At 37.8% G+C, this 18,556-nt stretch overlaps 3 protein-coding genes across 4 annotated transcripts in view; 1 reads left to right on the forward strand and 2 right to left on the reverse strand.

The window, feature by feature from the left end:
• Positions 1-10: 10 nt before the first annotated feature.
• LOC109049906 (small integral membrane protein 22-like) lies at positions 11-2,100 on the reverse strand. The gene is made up of 4 exons (XM_042719900.1): positions 1,954-2,100; positions 1,392-1,537; positions 1,247-1,314; positions 11-1,134 (listed from the first exon to the last, which is right to left on the reverse strand). The coding sequence occupies exons 2-4, from the start codon at positions 1,516-1,518 to the stop codon at positions 1,087-1,089; spliced, it is 243 nt and encodes an 80-aa protein (XP_042575834.1). The 5' UTR covers positions 1,519-1,537; positions 1,954-2,100; the 3' UTR covers positions 11-1,086.
• An 800-nt stretch (positions 2,101-2,900) lies between these two features.
• Positions 2,901-10,892, forward strand: LOC109049807 (conserved oligomeric Golgi complex subunit 1-like). 2 transcript variants are annotated; one of them, XM_042719901.1, is made up of 14 exons: positions 2,901-3,303; positions 3,993-4,237; positions 4,611-4,792; positions 4,936-5,103; positions 5,743-5,899; positions 5,973-6,183; positions 6,550-7,335; positions 7,516-7,662; positions 8,550-8,711; positions 8,860-8,984; positions 9,185-9,293; positions 9,459-9,568; positions 9,929-10,010; positions 10,568-10,892. In XM_042719901.1, exons 1-14 carry the CDS (start codon positions 2,995-2,997, stop codon positions 10,703-10,705), a joined length of 2,931 nt encoding a protein of 976 aa, XP_042575835.1. In that variant the 5' UTR covers positions 2,901-2,994; the 3' UTR covers positions 10,706-10,892. The 2 variants fall into 2 exon arrangements, with proteins under 2 accessions (XP_042575835.1, XP_042575836.1); XM_042719902.1 differs by lacking the exon at positions 10,568-10,892 and adding an exon at positions 10,111-10,514.
• Positions 10,893-11,981: 1,089 nt separating this feature from the next.
• Positions 11,982-18,556, reverse strand: part of LOC109045346 (regulator of G-protein signaling 9-like) — an 8,928-nt gene continuing 2,353 nt past the window's right edge. The window contains 12 exon segments of the mRNA XM_042719903.1: positions 11,982-12,297; positions 12,446-12,584; positions 12,671-12,758; positions 14,805-14,920; positions 15,003-15,116; positions 15,378-15,439; positions 15,528-15,557; positions 17,618-17,680; positions 17,769-17,850; positions 17,939-18,015; positions 18,317-18,375; positions 18,486-18,537. Coding sequence (XP_042575837.1) covers positions 12,097-12,297; positions 12,446-12,584; positions 12,671-12,758; positions 14,805-14,920; positions 15,003-15,116; positions 15,378-15,439; positions 15,528-15,557; positions 17,618-17,680; positions 17,769-17,850; positions 17,939-18,015; positions 18,317-18,375; positions 18,486-18,537 — 1,083 coding nt within the window. The 3' untranslated portion in view covers positions 11,982-12,096.

Below are 18,556 nucleotides of genomic sequence, written 5' to 3' on the forward strand. Positions count from 1 at the left end.
ATCCAGTGCGTATGTCTAAATAAAAGGTGCATTTTATTTGCTATATGCTGTTCATTTAAAAGGTATGTATTTTATTTATTTTTTGTTTACAAAGTCTAAAAGCTATACAAACAATGTGGTACATTATAAAAAGTTAAACAAATATTGACCCTCATTTTTCCAAGGTAGAGTTTTCACAAGTAAAGCATTGCTTATCTGTTTGCAAATCTCATTGGCATTTTTTTTTTTTTTTTTTTAATCTTCTGTAGTGTGTAGGTTCTGTATTATACACATTTCAGATTTAAAAGTCAAGCATTTGAAAGAAATCCACTAAAAACACTTAAATCTTGGACAAGGCTGGCTGAAGAAGAGATTGTAGGTTAAGTGGCATCTGGGAAGACCAGTTTTAACAGATTAAACACTGTTCAAAGAACAACTAAAAACAAGTTAATTTCAACAGAGGCCATATGTTAAGGGCCTGCACCGGTTCCATCCAGGAAAGTTGCTATAACCTGCTTCAATAAAGTGTTTAAGTAGCCAATGTCTTCCAAACTGGTGAGCATGCATCTTTATAAAATCTGCTGCAGTGCATCTGGTATCTACAATAAACAATTAATTTAAATCATGTGATTTCCTGGGTAAATATTAACAGCGTTTTTACACAGTAGGGAAAGGTTTTTGGTTTTATCATCCCTATAAGGAAGTATCTACCTAAAACATCTTTCTCCTTCCTCCATATATACTAGTACAGTATAATGCACATTGCCTCTTGTACCTCCCTGGGTAACTTAATATTTAAGACTACAATGTACTTTCATGCACATTATTTTCCATTCTATATTTAATTCTACAGTATACATCTTTTTTTTGTATATTTATTCTTATACTTTTATTTCATTCTTTCATAGCTATATTTATGTATATTTTCATCTGTGTTGTATTCTTTAATAATTGCACTATCCATGGACCGGACTTGACTCACATTTCACTGCTGGTTATATATGCTCTATATAATTGTGTATGTGACGATTAAAAATCTTGAATCTTGAAATGATATAATGATTAGGTGGCATAATAGACGTTATAGTGCCTGTTGTATCTGGAAGATCACGGCTCCATTCCCAAATTGTCGATGCCCACCTTCTGTCTTCTTGGCTGTAATATGGAAACACTTGCTGTCACCACAAATGTCATGACCGTTATACTGTCTCGTGCATCTATAGATAGCTAGTTATCTGTGAGTTCACAGCAGCAGCAGCATTCTGACCTTCTCATCACAGCAGCAGCAGCAGCAGCAGCGGATGAGAACCAAGATGACCAGCAACAGCACCATGCCTATGGACATTTAACATCTCCTTACTAATTCTTAATTACTTCTCTCCATCTCTTATTTTTGCATAATTCTATCTCACCTATAAAGATGAAGAAGACCGCAAACGAGGCAATGTCCCAGTCCGACTGAAACATCTTCTTTGACTGTAGTCTAGAGACCACATCATTGAACTGGTTCTCAAAATCCTGCTGAATGCTCTTATCCATGACTTCAGCAAGAGGATTCCTGAATGGGGGATTTTTATTAATCACACGCTGTTATCGAAAATAGAAACTAAGCCCGATGCCCATAAACGAATCCAACCTGTTCAACACGCAAATGTACTCAAATTACATCCTGAATGAACAGGAAGTTGTTCTTTCTAGTTTTCTAAGAAAAGAACTGAAATAAACCAAGTGATAATAAACCACCACGACAATCTTAAGGTATAAACTATATTCTAAACTTCAGGGGAAAAAAATATTTTGAATTAAGAAACAAGATGTTATAGGGGAAAAATAGCGTACTTCAAAGAAAATCAAAGAACTCCATCCTTATGTATACTAATCGTATATAAACACATAATCTGCCTAAATTGGTTTATTTTCTATTCCACAGTGACTGTCCTAATGTATCTTCCAGAGGAATTATCGACCACTCACCTGTTGTTTTTGCTGTGGTGTTTCCGGGTTGGTGCGCACACCTGTGTGCTGTGCTGCTCTGAGCAGCTCTTGTTCTTGAAGGCTGTTCAGATAGTTTTGCGGAAGTGCGATGATTGCACAAAACTACAGGAATCTAGTCATAAAGTACTGGCCTTCGTGTGGTGTTGACAAAATATTAACCACAGAGAATGCACCATACCCTGCTCGATATCAAAAAAGCTGGCAGGTGTAATATAAAGCCATTCAATAAATAATCTCTCTAGATGTGCGCTGTATTCTTTTTTCAGATTCAGGTAACACAGGTGTGGTAAACATAAACATAATTAAAAAATATGTGACTCTGGACCACAAAACTAGTCATGAGGGACAATGTTTTACAATTGAGATTTATACAACTATATCATCTGAAAGCTGAATAAATAAGATTTCATTGATGTATGGTTTGTTAGGATATTTGGCCATCTAGCCTATTTGAAAATCTGAATCTGAGGGTGCAAACAAATCTAAATATTGAAAAAATCACCTTTAAAGTTGCCCAAATTAAGTTCTTAGCAATGCATATTAGGCTACTAATTAAGTTTTTACATTTTCAAAAATATCTTCATGGAACATGATATTTACTCAATATCGTAATGAGTTTTGGCATAAAAGAAAAATCTATAATTTTGAACCAAACAATGTATTGTTGGCTATTGCTACAAATATACCCCCATGACTTATGACTGGTTTTGTGCTCCAGGGTCACAATCAACAACAACCACAAAAATAATATGAAAAGAAGAAGTGAAGGGTCGGTAATCGCTAAATATAATAAGACAAAAGAAAGAAAGAAAGAAAGAAAGAAAGAAAGAAAGAAAGAAAGAAAGAAAGAAAGAAAGATTATTATTGTGGGTCCAGTACCAAACTTCCACTAAAGGGGTCGCTGTCTCATTTCATTCAGTATGCGAGGAATGACCTCTGACCCGTTGTTTACGTGGAAGGAGAGCTGTTCGTGCTTCCGGGTTTGAGTTCTGCAGCAGTTATCTGCTCAGTTTTAAAGAGATGGCTACAGTACCGGCCCAGTCTCTCCGGGTCTCAGAGATTAAAGACCCCACCGTTTTATTTGAGCGGTACAGCACGGAGGACATCCGCGTTATCGAGAGGAAAGTGCGCGGAGAGATCGAGCAGAAGAAGGAGGAACTTCGACAGATGGTCGGTGAACGCTACCGGGATTTGATCGACGCTGTTGACACGATCGGTGAGATGAGACAGTGCTCGGAAAGTGTCGTTCAGTCCATCCAGGACATGTACCGGTACTGCCACACACTGAAACAGGCCAAGCACGTCCCTCAGTCCAGCGGCAAAGCGGAGGTAAAGCTCGCGTGCTGGGACAAAACAGCCTGCTAAAATGATAATAATAATAACAAAGTTCATGTATGTTATTATTCTGACTTAATTTATTCCGTGTGACCAGAGATTGCAACTTGTTTCTTTAATTTTCTCGTCACTCAATATGGGTCCACAGCGTCAGATACAAATAACGTTATATCATGTTTTAAACATTGGCAAATATAACATTCGCTTCACTGAAAGAATGAATCAAGACTGCAGGATAAAACTGCAGCTCCATATATGTCAGAAATAAAGTTTTACAGCGTTGACAAATTATCTCTCTCTCTCAAATGTATTACATGCAGTATCTCAATTTATGTGTTTGATAAATATATTTTCATTTACATATGTAGATTTTATATTATGTAATACATTATATATTAATTTCTTAAAAGCCTCATCAGGTTTTGTGTATATATTGTAATCAGTGCCTCCAGTCTTTATTGGTAACCTGTTTCTGTCATTATTAGGGTTGCAAAGGGGTGGAAAATTCCCGGTAAATTTCCAAAAATCCCCGGAATATTCCAAAAAATCCTTGAAAGTTTCTTAAATTCACTGGAAATTTTCCACCTTTTTGCAACCCTAATCATTATACAATAAATCCCAAAATTGTTAGTTATTCATGAGATTGGTACTCATGTGTTTGGACCGTGTTTTGTCCCTGGCAGGGTCAGAAACAGTCGCAGGAGAGATTCTACACGATGGCATCACAGATAAAGCTCCTTCTGGAAATCCCGGAGCGTGTGTGGAGCGCCGTGGAGTCCTCGCAGTACCTGCAGGCCACGCAGCTCTACCTGCTCTGCTGTCACCTCCACAGCCAGCTACACCTGGAGGGCGGAGGGCATCAGTACAGCCCCGTCCTCGCTCGCTTCCCCATCCTGATGCGCCAAGTAGCAGCTGCTGGTCATTTCAGGTACATTATAGAATTACACCCAGCAAAGAAACCCGAAAATGACAAGTCTGTCATCATTTACTCATCCTGATGTTGTTCCAAACCCATGATACTTCGGTCAGTCTTTAAAACACACATGAAGATTCATTGATATTTTTAATAAGAATAATACATTTTTAATATATTCATAAGATTTGTTTTAAAGTACCTTTTGAATCAGGTTTCATAAATTTTTAAAAAAAAAATTTTTAATTTGTTTTTCAAAGATTAATCACAGTCTTACAGGTTTAGAATGACATGATGACAGAATTGTCATTATCGGCTGTACTATCCCTTTAATGGCTTTGGTTTAGTTTTTTTTCTCTTACTAAAAGTTAGTTGTCTTTGTCTGCAGGTCTACCATCTTATTGGAGAGTAAGTCTGTGCTGCGCGGCAGGGCTGTGTCTGATCAAGCGATCGCTGAAGCGCTGGTCTCCTCCATGCTGCTGGAAGACAGCTCCCCTCGCCAGGCGCTTGCTGATTTCCTGCTGGCTAGGAAAGCATCCATTCAGCAACTACTCAATCAGCCCCAGCATGGTGAATAACCTTAATAATATTTAGAACCTTTCAGCTTATGAATACTTCAAGCTTTACACTTATGTGTTCTTAGTTTACTAGAATAAATCGTTACTTTGCATGTGGTCGTTCTTCACTCAGATGTGATGCTGTCCCTCTGTTAGGTGCTGGTGTGAAAGCACAGGTTTGTTCTTTGGTGGAGCTGCTGGTCACCACTCTGTACCAGGCATATGCTGTGTTTTATGTGCCTCCGGAGGGCCAGGTGTCCGATACCGGTTTGGGATGTGGCCTGCTTTTCACTACCTTGGAGAATGTGACCTCCAACACATCTGGTGAGTTATCAGATTCTCATTCACGCTGTGATGCTCAAACATTGGTGCAAGGGGCCACCAGGGTTGAAAATTAAAGCTTAGGGCAAAAATGCCTCCAAAAGGAACAAAAATGCCCCCAAATACTGTTTCTGGCTGGTGCAATAAATACAATGGCCAATCAGAGTTTTTAGATTAGTCACTGCTGAAAACGACGGTTTTGTTCAGTGCTCACAAATTCTCTCGTCATAAACATCTGAATACGGTTTTGTTCAGTGCTCACAAATTCTCTCGTCATAAACATCTGAATACAGTCCCTTCTTCGTGAGTCCCTTGTTTGTCCTGAACAGTTAAACTGCCAGGTGTGATCCACAGCTGTGTTTGTTTCCGTTGTTCGAAAAGTCCCTTGTTTGTCTGAACAAAATCATACAGTCACCGTTGGAAAGGATTCAAATACACAATAATGCTGGAAAACCAAATAATTTGTGGGACCTGAAGGATCTTTCTGGAGAACAGCTGGCAGTTTTACTGTTCAGGACAAACAAGGGACTCATGAACAACTATCACTAAACAAAAAACAGCTGTGGATCATTCAGGGGACAACACAGTATCACGTTTGAACTAACTTGCCTAAAAAAACCTGTGATTTTCTGTGAAATCCAGGGAAAGAGAAGAAAGTTCTGGACAAGGAGATGAGCACAGGAAGCTGGTTTAAATACCTTCCCCTTTCAGTGATGAACTTCCAGCCTGCTCTTCGGACGCTAGCGCAGCCCATACAGAGGGAGCAGCTCAGAGACACGCTGCAGCAGTGGATTGATACGTATGTCCCTCCTACAGATGTAAAATTAACATTTCTCAGTATTTGTGTTAAATGCTTGTTTGTCTTTTAATAGCTGTAAGGAGGATATCCGCAGCGGCGTCAGCAGCCTTCTGGTCTATGTGAAGAGTCTGAAGGGTCTGGCTGCGATTCGGGATGCAGTGTGGGAACTGCTCATCAGCGAGTCCATCAGTCAGCACTGGAGTACTGTGTGTCAGTCCCTCCTCGAGCGACCTCTGGCCTTGTGGGATGACCTTTTGCAGCAGCTCTTCCTGCAGCGACTTCAGGTACTCGTAATCAATTTAACTAGTTTCACTAGTCTGATAAGTGTGTTAGCGCCGTTTACAACTGCTATGATCCCATCACAAGAATTCAGGCTAGACAGATTGCCATTCACACCTGGATGTAATATGTGGTTTAAACAAGTCTCTTTTGACCACCTGTAGTTAGGGTATGGTATCTGATTCTATACATAATAGTGGTACTGCTTGTTAATAAAGCAATAACATATATATTAAACAAAAAAAGTCGGAACACTGTTGTTCTGATTATTAGAATGTTATTTTGATCATTCATGAATGTGTTATAGATGATCATTTTGTGCATTTTTTTTAGCTAATTGAATGAAAATACTTTACCCTTGACCTCACTAGGCGATCACTCAGGAGGGCACAGAAGGGATCTCCAGCAGCTCCAGACAGCTCTTGTCTTCAGCTCTGCAGGATCTGCAGGGTGAAGCCACAGCTGGGAGCTTCAGCCGCGGGGCGCAGTACGAGAGTGACGTTGCCTCTTTCCTGTGGTCCGAGTCTCAAGGTGACCTGCTCAGCGACACAGCCTGGGTGAGTGTAGCCCATCGCAGCCCGCAGCAGAAGAGTGGCCTGTCCATGAAGACCCAGGCCCTCACGCCCTGCGTTCAGACCTTCTGCTCCTCACTGGACTCCAAGCTCAAAGCCAAATTAGATGATCTGCAGCACTACTTGCCCTCTGACAAAAATGGCAAGGAGCTTTCAGAGACAGTCCGAGTCACGACTAACTCCCCTATTAACCGCTATATGGATGCTGGAGCTGTGGAGGATACTCTTAGAGAGCACTGCTTGGCATGTGTCAGGGACATCCTTTCCAGCGTGCGTGCCGAGCTCGCTAACGCCCAGGTGAAGACCAACAGCCCCAGCCAGTTAAGTTCAGTGCTCTTTATGGCCAGACTATGCCAGTCGATGGGGGAATTGTGTCCTAGTCTGAAACAGTGCATTCTGGGGAAGCAGGGGGGCTTGGATCCCGTGAGCAGAGGCACTCCAAGACAGGGCAAGAAGTTAGGCAAAGGCAACACAGCCAAGGCTGCGGATGTCAGCCCAGCTCAGTCTAAGTGGAGCTGTCTGAACGAGGAACTTCTGTCCTGCAGCATGGAGGCCTATGGTATCTGGAGCTCAGCACTCACCAGGGTAAGGTGATCAACACACTGTTTGAGGAAGAGCTGCAGGTGTTAACAATGCATTCTGAGAACTGGAAAACTATACAGGAGATCACCAGTGTGGATGTTTTTATTCAGAGAACATTTATTAGGTAGCTTTTTAGGGCTTATATTCTGCAATAAAATTTAAATAAATAAAAATGCATTTTAGGCACTTGTGGGCAGCTTTGCTACCCCTCTTCACGTTGGAACCGCTGGATCCATCCTGAGTACCGCGACAAATTGGGAAGAGCTTGAAATACAGGAGGAGACCGAGTCAGGAAACAATATAATGTCCAAAATACGCCTCCCTGTGCAGGTAACAGCTACATTAATCCTTTTATTATTATTAAAGTTAACGTATTATATATTAAATATTATTAATATATTAAATGCGTTAATGAGACCTAATGTGAGCCACTTTATTTCTTATATCTTATTGCATATTTTGTTTCCAAACTTTTTAAAAATTTAAATATGATTATACACTTTTAAGGGACCACCTTCCTTAAAAAAAATAAAGTCAGTTATGTGTTTTCATTTATAATGATCCATTTACAGAAGATAAACAAATATGAAACAGCGACAGTCAGTAAGATTTTTAAAATGTTGTTGAAAGGTGTCTCTTATGCCCACTAAGGCTGTATTTATTTAATCAAAAATACATTAAAAATGATAATATTGTGAAATATAACTAGAATTTAAAATAGCTGTTTTATATTTTAAATGGATAGTTCACCTAAAAATGAAAATTTCTGTCATTATTTACTCACCCTCATGTCGTTCCAAACCTGTAAGACCTTCGTTCATCTTCAGAACACAAGTTATGATATTTTTGATATAATCCGAGAGCTTTCTAACCCTCCATAGACAGCAATGTAACTGACACATTCAAGACCAGAAAGGTAGTTATGACATCGTTAAACTAGTCCATGTGACATCAGAGGTTCAATTGCAATGTTATGAAATTATAAGAATTTTTTTGTGTGCAAAGAAAACAAAAATAATGACTTCATTCAACAATTTCTTCTCTATATTTTTGGGTGAACTATCCCTTTAATATGTAAAATCTAGTTTTGTTTTGCTGCCTCCCTAGCACCCCTTGTGGCCACCTGTTTTAAAACTCCTTGCAAAGTGTTTTATAGAACTGAAAGGATGTTGCTATACAACTGATAAAATAATAATTTCATTTCTTTCTCTCTACAGCCATCATGGTATGTTCAGTCGTTACTCTTCCATCTGTGCCTTGAGGTCAATAGGGTCGGAGGTCACGCGTTACCAAAGGTCACTCTCCTGGACCTCTTGCGGGGTTGTCTAGACCAGGTGGTGAGTGAGTATGAAAAACTCACTCAGAAAACACAGAGCAAGGTGAGACAATCAAATGTTCTTTTTTTTTATCCATTCATCCCTAGCCACTATAATAATGGAATAAATCTATAAAACCAAATTTGGTTTGGCTTCTGTCCTTCTTTCCTCTCTCTCTCTCTCTCTCTCTCTCTCTCTCTCTACTCTCTAGGATGCAGGCCTCCCCATGACCCAGAACAGAGCTTTGCAGCTGCTGTTTGACCTTCGCTATCTCAGTGCCACTCTAGGGTCCCGCCTTGAAGAGGGCAGGAGTTCCCGCTCTCAGCAAGACCCAAGGTAACCTGTTCATAAGCCGCTAGCTATGGGCACAAGTCCTCAGTAGGAAGTAACAGCAATGATTAGTCATGAAAACACAATCATAGCGTGACTTGACCTTCCAGCTTCAAAACAAAGCACAACCCATTACACCAAGAATAGCTCTTTCCTAAGCAGCAGACCTCTTACACTTTTCCTTAAATTCTTGCTGTTTGTTAAAGGATCCAGCAGGTCTGCGACTCCCTGGAAAGTCACATTGACCCGTTTGATCTGGACGTTTTCACTCCACATCTGAACAGTAACCTGAACCGACTCTCACAAAGGACCTCTGTAAGCACAGACCATTTTTCTCCTACTAACCCTGTTTTAAACATCCTGCTGTTGAACTGGCTCATTCAATTGACCTTTTCTTGTGTGATTTAGGTTGGCTGCCTTTAACAGTGTTTGACACTCTTTAACAAAATTATTCAACCTAATGCTTGATGTTGTTTCTAGGTGCTTTTAGGATTGTTGACTGGCACAGAGAAGCAGTTTACCTCTAGGACCAACAATATCAACTCTCAGGAACCATACAACATCCTTCCTTTGGCAAGCAGCCAGATCCGGTCAGTATAAAGCTTTCATCTTACCCTTCACACTGTTTAACCCATTGTTATGTATTTATAGCATTGTTGTACAAGACAATAAAAATATACTTATTTAGAGACATCATTAACTCTTAATAGCACATTTTACTGATACTAATTGTATGTTAAATTTAAAATGTAAAATAAAATTTATACAAATATATCTTTTAAAATGACTATTTTAAAAATGTTAAATAAAATTTAAATTTATTATATAAATTACTACATTATTTTCACTAAATGTAATAATTTCATTCATTTATATTTTAGTTCATTATATTATGTTTATGTTATATGTTTAATTTTATTTATAAATGTATATATTTTTTGCTTCTCAAGGTTTGGTTTGCTGCCACTAAGTATGACGAACTCTCGGAAGACTAATTCCGCCACACATGGAGCAGATATCACTAGACCACTGGTAGGTTGCATTATAATATTTATTAAAAAAAAAAAGAGTTGGTGTTTTATGTTCTCATGGCTGTGCAAATGAGTCACTTTCTACCAATGCTCCCAAGCAGAAGAGCTACTGGATCTCAAGGCGATAGGTGATGTGATATTGTGTGGTGCTCTTTCAGTTTTTGCAGTGAGCTTGCAGTGCATAGTTTTGGATTTTTTCTGCACTTGAATCACTTTGGTCGCATCATTGTGAATGCAACACATGGCATAGCAGCACTCAAATGCAACTAATACATTATGAGTTTTGAGCAACATGATGAGGGTCAAGGCTGTTGAGCAGGTTTAGCGTCATCAATCACAGCGGTTCATCTTGAGCTTAATACTTCTGTATTATAAGCAGACAAGCATCATGTGGTTACAGATTTCTCCTCTGGCCCTTAAAACTGCTAAAACGTTTGCTTGTGGTGACACTTTTTGGCTCTTGCTGTGAGGAAAAACTATTTAAAGTTCTGCATCTCAACATTATGAAATGCAAATCAGTTTTTAAAGCAATTTACATGTGTTTTTTTTCTATTTTAGGTGGCTCCCTCCTCTGCTTCTGCTCCACAGGACAGTTTCCGCCCGGGAAATCTCTTCAGGCAGTTAGCCAATCAAGAAGAGGAATCCGCAGCACCTTCTCTCTTTAAATTAGGCTGGCTTTCTGGCATGGCCAAATAAACTTTTATTAAAAAAGCTGGTATTTTTTTAACCGCATACAACACTATGTAAAATAATATTTAAAATACATTTTGAAATGTTGAAACTGTGTCCTGTATTGCCTATTGTCACAAAATCACATGATATAAAGAGAAATTGCGATGCGTAGCATATTAATAAAAATACACCTTTGTATTTATCAAGCACATAAGATATTATTTTGTGGCATTTTAATTATTTTATTCTAATTAAAATTTTGTTTGACTGAATCAGAAGCACAATTTAGTTCTATATTTTTCTTTGGAAAATTAAAGTTGGAGTAAATATATGTATTTTATCATGATATCCTCATTAGTTACCCTAATTAAGAGTTTGATTGTGTATATTCCCTTTAATGTTTTTGTATCTGAGAAATCATTAAAGAGGCTATTTCTATTTACTATTTAAGTAAAGATTAGAAAATTTGAATACAGTAAGTTTTTGACTGTAGATTTGTCATTTAAACTGATTTAAATTAAGAAAAGATTAGCTTCATTTTCCAAGAAGCTTCTTCAACACTGCAGGCAATATTACAAACATACAGCACTGAACCAATAAACATGCCGTCTTTATTGTTTTACAGAAGACATACAGGTATTCACCATGACTATAGCACGCATACAAAACATCTTCACACCATAATGGGGAAACTGCTACGCAGGTGAACAGAGATGGAAAGAAACTCAGTCTTTGTGTTGAGTTGAAAATGATTGTTGTGTTGAAAAAAAGTGTGTTTTGAAAGATACAGTATTTAGTAATTTGGATGTATAAATAATTTTTATGTGGAATTGCTGTTTATAGGTAATTTGTGTTTAGTTTTCATTTGTACATAGTTTAACTGTTATTTATATATATTTGGTATCAATTATGCATACAGCAAATTTCATGGAAGAATTCTCTTATTTCATGGAAGAAACTTCGAGTCTCTATGATATGAGACCTTGTATTGGATCTGTACATATAGAGCACCCAGGAGCCTTGGACGGGTCTCTTTTTATTAGTCAGATTGTTAGGTAAAGCATTTCCAGCATGTATTTCTGTCTCCAACTTTCTATTTGCGGTCTAGTTTGCTGGCCATCAGTTTTTTAATGTCTATGGGTCCAGCTGCAGCTGCTGCTTTTGCTTTCTCTTCCTGCTCCTTCTGCCAGGTGATGATGGGGCTGACGCTCGGTCTGCGGTTCCTCATATTTTGCTGCAGCTGGGCCTCACTGAGGGGGGAGAACAAGCCTTTTTATAGCAAAATACCGTTGGTTTGGTGACGCATGTTTTATATCTCTGAAATGACTTAGAAATTGCACTAAAGACACTCAGTAGCAATATCAACAAAATGTACATGTACACTGACAACACTTTGGTGAATAAACAATTTTAATTTAACAACTAGAGCAATTATAGCTAGCATTAAACGAAATGTTGGAAGTAGAAACATATAAATAGTTTTTTTTTTTACATTGTACAAGAGAGGATGAATTATCGGTAAACATGCATATACAAAAAAATTGTGGTGCAGGTGAAATGGCTTTTTTCTGTATTTCCTTGTAAACTGGTGACTTCAGGTAGCGATAGAAGGTATCCTAAATAAGAAATATTGAGTTAAAAAAATTAGAAATGTCTGGTGTGCATCTTTATTAACCAAAAAACTCACATGGCAGAGTTCAAATTACTAAGCATACAGATTGCAGGTGATCAGACACAACAGCAGAGGCGGAGATACGATCATACCTTTTTCATCAGCATGAAGATGTGTGTTTGGGCAGCGTCAAATACGTATCGGTGAGGATGTTCCAGTCCCTTTACTGTTAGACCCATTGTCCTGCCATCAATGTTGATCCATCGTGGTGCTCCTGGGGCCAAAAAGGTTCTGCAAAAATAAATAAAAATGAGATACTGAGAAATGGAGGCCTGACATGCAAAATACATGGAAAACTATAATAATGTGCATCTCACTTGAAAATGTGTTCTGCTTTCTCTGACATAGAAGCTGCTGTGCCCCATTTCAACTCCTCGGCGGCTTCCCAAAAAGCTAGATTCTCACCTGCAGTGAAAAAAAAAATGGTCTAAAAATGACAATTCTGTTATTTACTCACCTTCATTTTGTTTCACAACCATACGACTTAGAATCAAATATAATGAAAGTAAAAAAGTCTATCGCCAATCAGTGTTGTTATAATTAGCTAAAACTGAAACTATTAAAAGTCATTTTCATTAATTGACAAAAAGCTGAAATTAAAAATATATAATTATTGATTCAATTTTAAAAAATTACAAAATTAAAGTAACGAAAATAAAACGAGTTGAAGTACTAAAATTATTAGAACTAAAACTGCAATCAAAATAAATTGAATAGACATATTAAAAATAATTAAAAAATTAATTATAAAATTAATTATTAATTAAAATGTATTAATTCCCATTACTTTCTGATAACACTCTTAATAAGAGTACATAAATAATATTAAAACAACACTGGCTCCAATATTATAAAAGTATATCAAAGGACTAGTACCTATCAAAGGAGTCTGAACTTTCAACTTAATCAGCTGATCCAGTTCAGAAAAGTGGTCTAAATCATTCTAAAATGGAATGATCCAATAAAAAAGAAAAACATGGAAATGAAAAGGTTTCAGGTTGAGTAAATTATGATAGTTTTTTTGTGTGTGTGTATGTGTGTGATACCGACTGCTGCTTTTGACACCGTTAATCACCAGATTCTCCTGTCCACCCTCCGAAAGATGGGCATCTCTGGAACCGCACTCCAGTGGCTTAACTCCTACCTTTCTGTTAGATCCTTCATGGTGTCTTGGAGAGGTGAAGTTTCTAAGTCACAACAACTTGCTACTGGGGTTCCTCAAGGCTCAGTACTTGGACCGCTTCTCTTCTCCATCTACATGACGTCATTAGGTTCTGTCATTCAGAAGCATGGCTTTTCCTATCACTGCTACGCTGATGACACTCAACTCTATGTGATATTATTTAAGGATTATTTGATGGTAGTTGCTCGCATTTCAGCCTGTCTGAGTGACATTTCTAGCTGGATGAATGACCATCACCTTCAGCTCAACCTTACTAAGACTGAACTGCTGGTGTTTCCAGCTAACCCATCGTTTCATCACAACTTCTCTATACAGCTGGGTTCGTCAACCATAACTCCTTCCAGGACAGCCAGAAACCTAGGAATTGTGATGGATCATCATCTAAGCTTCACAGACCATATTGCTACAATGACCCGGTCCTGTAGATTTGCCTTATACAACATTAGGAAGATTAGACCATTCCTGTCAGAGCTAGCCACCCAACTTCTTGTCCAGGCTCTTGTTCTCTCCAGACTGGACTATTGTAATGCTCTCCTGGCGGGCCTCCCTGCATGTACTATCAAGCCTCTACAACTGATCCAGAATGCAGCAGCGAGGGTTGTCTTCAATGAGCCAAAAACAGCTCATGTTACTCCTCTCCTCATCAGGTTACACTGGCTACCAGTAGCCGCTCGCATCAAATTCAAGGTACTGATGCTTGCCTACAAAACGACCACTGGCACGGCGCCAACTTACCTAAACTCACTAGTTCAATCTTATGCACCCTCCAGAAGTTTGCGCTCTGCAAGTGAACGACGCCTTGTGGGTGCCATCCCAAAGAGGTTCAAAATCACTCTCACTGACTTTTTCCTGGACTGCTCCCAGCTGGTGGAATGACCTCCCGATCTCAATTCGAACAGCTGAGTCGTTACTCATTTTCAAAAAACATCTAAAGACTCATCTTTTTCGCCTGCACTTAACCAACTAATACTAGTACTTACCTTTTTCTTTTTTCTTGTCTATCATATTCAAAAAAAAAAAAAAAAAAAAAAAAACCCTGGCTACGTGTCCTGTACTAGTCTTAACTGAGACTTGTCATAGCACTTGTATACCGTTGTTGTTCTCTCGTTGATCTGATTGTTTCTACTGTTCTCATTTGTAAGTCGCTTTGGATAAAAGCGTCTGCTAAATGATTAAATGTAAATGTAAATGTAAATGTGTGTGTGTAAACAGTAGTTTCTCACTTTATACCAACAGACTGTCAAAGCATTAATGAAATATCCACAAACCACTGAATTCTTTCTTTAGGAAAACCTTGAAGTCTGCACGGCCCCGTGGATCACTAAGCAACTCATAGAAGCTAAAGGACCAGCGCTCCACTCTCATCTTTGTGGGAACTTCAACACTGTGAAAAAAAATGTAATACACCATAAGTGTATTAATATTAACTAACTAATTTAAATGTAGAAATCTCTCAAGGAATTTACTCTGGCGTGTTCAGCTCCCAGTAAGAGTCATGATCAGTTTGCCAGGGATTTCTGGGGAGGCAGGGAACGAGGAACGGGTCGTGGTTCTTAAATGTCATCATATATTTGACCAGGCTGCATGCAAGAAATAGAGATTTAGAACAAAATCCCATGAAGCACATATATACTAGAAAAAATAATTAAGTTTTCTCAGATTATTGGAGTATGTTTTACAAGAAAATACCATTGCAGTTTTTCTACTTCAAAATTTCACATCTAAACCAGTGTGTTACTTGTGACTGTTTGCAGAATTTCTTTGTGAAAATTGTTTCATTTTTTTCAGCGCAGGAGCCATCCAAAATCATTAACTCCCAACTGTGGCTAATTTTGACTTACGCTCCAAGAGATACTGAAGACTTGACCCTTGACCGCATGATGGCCTGTTGTGTGTAGATGTTCTAAAATATACAATTAGAGCCAACTAATCAATATCAAGATGTGAAAAAACAGTTCTCTATATTTTTGTAAAGCAGCACTATCACTTACAATTCTTTTGTAGTAATCATAGGTTTTTTTCTGAAAAAAGGGAGAAACAGCATCCTGTTACATTACAAGCAAATAGCTTCCGATACGACACCACAACACCCACTCGCTACTTGCTATCCTGCCAAATACAGCTGATATCTGACTGTGATATCTACATATACTACCAAACACAAACTAGCACAAGCAACAACATAAAGCTCTTAATATAACATAGGGACAGTCATTTTAATTGCCAAAGGTCTGAAATAATGCTCAGGGAACAGAAGCAGGGAAGTACTGGGGCGCACTATATATATATATATATATACACACACTTGCTTATCAAATGTTTGAATGATATTCAAGGCTGGAACTGATCGTTTGTGCTCTCTCTCATGTGTGTGTGTGTGTGTGTGTGTGTGTGTGTGTGTGTGTGTGTGTGGGAATCATCTTGATAACTGAAGACATATTAGAAGTAGATATCTGTGTGGAAAGAAAAGAAAAAAAGAGACAGTCACGCCAATAGAGTCACAGTCTAAAAAAAAGTTATATATCCAGAATATCAGGTTATATTGTATTATTATGACAAATCACAATAGATACACTACTGTTCTAATGTTTGAGGTCAATAAGATTTTTAAAAAACATGTTTTCATTGCTCACCACCAATGCTGCATATATTTGATCAAAAACACAGTAAATACAGTAATTAGGGGCGGGGCCAAGCACTGAATTTCCAGCAGTCACATGGTCCTATTCATTCTAATATGCTGATTTGGTGCCCCAAAAACATTTCTTATTATCATCAGTATCGAAAACAGTTTTTTGTGGAAACTTGATGAATAGAAAGCTCAAAAGAAAAGTATCTAGCATTATACATGTATTAACTATACCTTTTTTATTTTTTATTTTTTTTTCACAAAGTATTAATTTTAAATGTAAGAATCTTACTGACCCCAAACTTCTGACTGGTAGTGTAACTTATAGTATTCTGACTTTTAAATATTAAAAGTGTATTTAAATATTAAAGGGATAATTCATTTTTAAATATTAAATATGCATTTAAATATTAAATGGATAATTCACCAAAATTAAAAAATATAATAAAAAATCCATTATTTACTCATCCTCATGTTGACTTTCTTTTACTCCTCCTTTATGACTAATTATTTAGAAAAATGTCTGAGCATTTTTGGACCCCACTGGCTTTCATTACATGGACAAAAACAGTTAATTCATTCATTCTCCAAATTATATTTTGTGATCCACAGAAGAAAGAAAGTCATTCAGGTTTTGAACAACATGGGGGTAAATAAACAATGACAGAATTTTCATTTTTGGGTGAACTATCATGTGTCAAAGAGTGATATAATATCACATTAGCATAATCTACTGACATTCAGACAAACCCTTTGTTGGGTGTTTTAATGTTTCAAACTGGGTTTAAAGAATATACAAGTTATCATCAGCAGCAGCAGCAAAAGCAATGACAAGCTGCCCTGGTCTGTGAGGGGAAAGCGTGGGTGTGTTGGAGGGGAACACCTCGAAAGATCAACAGGTCAAGAATCCTCTTATATCACAAAGCAGATCGAGGGAGAATCTACATGGCCATCCCAGGACTGAGAGTTAGAGAAGTTAGAGCATTCAGCAGTATTGCCTGTAAAGCCCCAAGTCCCTCCCACAGTAACATTCGACAGCATTTAAAGGGATAGTTCACCTAAAAATGAAAACAATGTCATAATTTACTTACCCTCATGTTGTTTCAAACCTATATGGCTTTTTTTCTTTTGTGAAATACAAAAGTAGATGATCTGAAATAGGTTTCAGTGGATTGTCATTGGTGTTAGGTTCTCATCTTTACTTAAAATATCTTCTTTTGTGTTCCACAGAAGAAATAATGTCACACAGATTTGTAACAGCATAAATGATGACATAATCTTCATTTTTGGGTGAACTATCCCTTGAGCTCCATAATAGCTTTAGTGATTGTTAACACTGACGCTTTAAAATAGAATCAGCAAGTGACATCAAAGTGATACTCAAGAGTGAGTGTGGTGACTTCAGCTTAATAGATATTAAGGGTAAGATATTCATGTACACTTACCAGTTACCTCCTCCACATTAGGGTCAATGTGACGATCCAGGCCGTAATCCATAGCGCTGTGAGTTTGTGGCTGGAGACAGTTTAGAGAAAAGAAAACGCATCCTCCTTAAAGCGTCTTCAGATCAACTGTAAACTAGCAGCTTCTGCCCACCACTTACTGGAGGCCTGTGGACAATCCAGTAGGCTCTTTCCTGACAGTCAAACACAACTCTGTCTGCCTTCTGACGAGCCTTCCCAGCACTTGAAAGACAGAACACAATACCATAAAGTAAGTACCAATAACAATAAGTACTGAAGATGAAGAATTACAGAAAAGGAAGAAACTCACTGGTACTGCTCTTTAGCTTGCATCACAATAAAATCCCATTTGTGGTTCATCCATTTGTGAAGTTTGTTGTATTCCTCCTGTTAACATCAGTGTTACAGTATAATGATATTAAAGTCGGCATGAAATTGAAACTCACACTAGCTATTATCTAAATGCATCTTATTGTGAACGATTCATCCATTAATATGTTAGATTTTTTTTATTAAATTTGAGCCTGTAATTTTCAATAAAAATGGTAAAAGGATCTAGTGAATTCTCTCTAGAGACATATGCTAGACATCTCCATCATTTCATCTGCTTAAATCCTTTCACTTTCTTACAGTCAAGCTGATCCTAAATAATAACTAAATGAGTATTCAAATGAATATTTTTAAATACCTGCTCATAAGCATCAAGCACTCCCTTTTTTCGAATGTTTCTCTTTGCCAGATAGATTGCTTTAGTGACAGAAAACATCTTTATTAGGGGATGATTTATTACATGGGTAAATGAAAGGCCTCTGGCAAGCAACTTCTCAGATTTTGTTAATATACAAAAGATTACAAACCATAATCAGTGTCCTCAGCCTTCCATTTCTGCACAGGTCAGAAATAGGGGGTCTAGACAGAAGGGAAAAGT

Source organism: Cyprinus carpio, chromosome B3 (genome assembly GCF_018340385.1).
Source record: "Cyprinus carpio isolate SPL01 chromosome B3, ASM1834038v1, whole genome shotgun sequence".
NCBI classification, from domain to species: domain Eukaryota; kingdom Metazoa; phylum Chordata; class Actinopteri; order Cypriniformes; family Cyprinidae; genus Cyprinus; species Cyprinus carpio.

Bases quoted from the DNA above. Each gene is read 5' to 3' on its own strand.
- LOC109049807 (XM_042719901.1), top strand. From the start codon at position 2,995: ATGGCTACAGTACCGGCCCAGTCTCTCCGGGTCTCAGAGATTAAAGAC. The intron at 5,104-5,742 runs GTGAGTTATCAG...TGTGAAATCCAG, and splicing joins TGTGACCTCCAACACATCTG to GGAAAGAGAAGAAAGTTCTG. The intron at 5,900-5,972 runs GTATGTCCCTCC...GTCTTTTAATAG, and splicing joins CTGCAGCAGTGGATTGATAC to CTGTAAGGAGGATATCCGCA.
- LOC109049906 (XM_042719900.1), bottom strand. From the start codon at position 1,518: ATGGATAAGAGCATTCAGCAGGATTTTGAGAACCAGTTCAATGATGTG. The intron at 1,315-1,391 runs GTGAGATAGAAT...AAATGTCCATAG, and splicing joins GGTCTTCTTCATCTTTATAG to GCATGGTGCTGTTGCTGGTC. The intron at 1,135-1,246 runs GTCAGAATGCTG...TCCATATTACAG, and splicing joins GCTGCTGCTGTGATGAGAAG to CCAAGAAGACAGAAGGTGGG.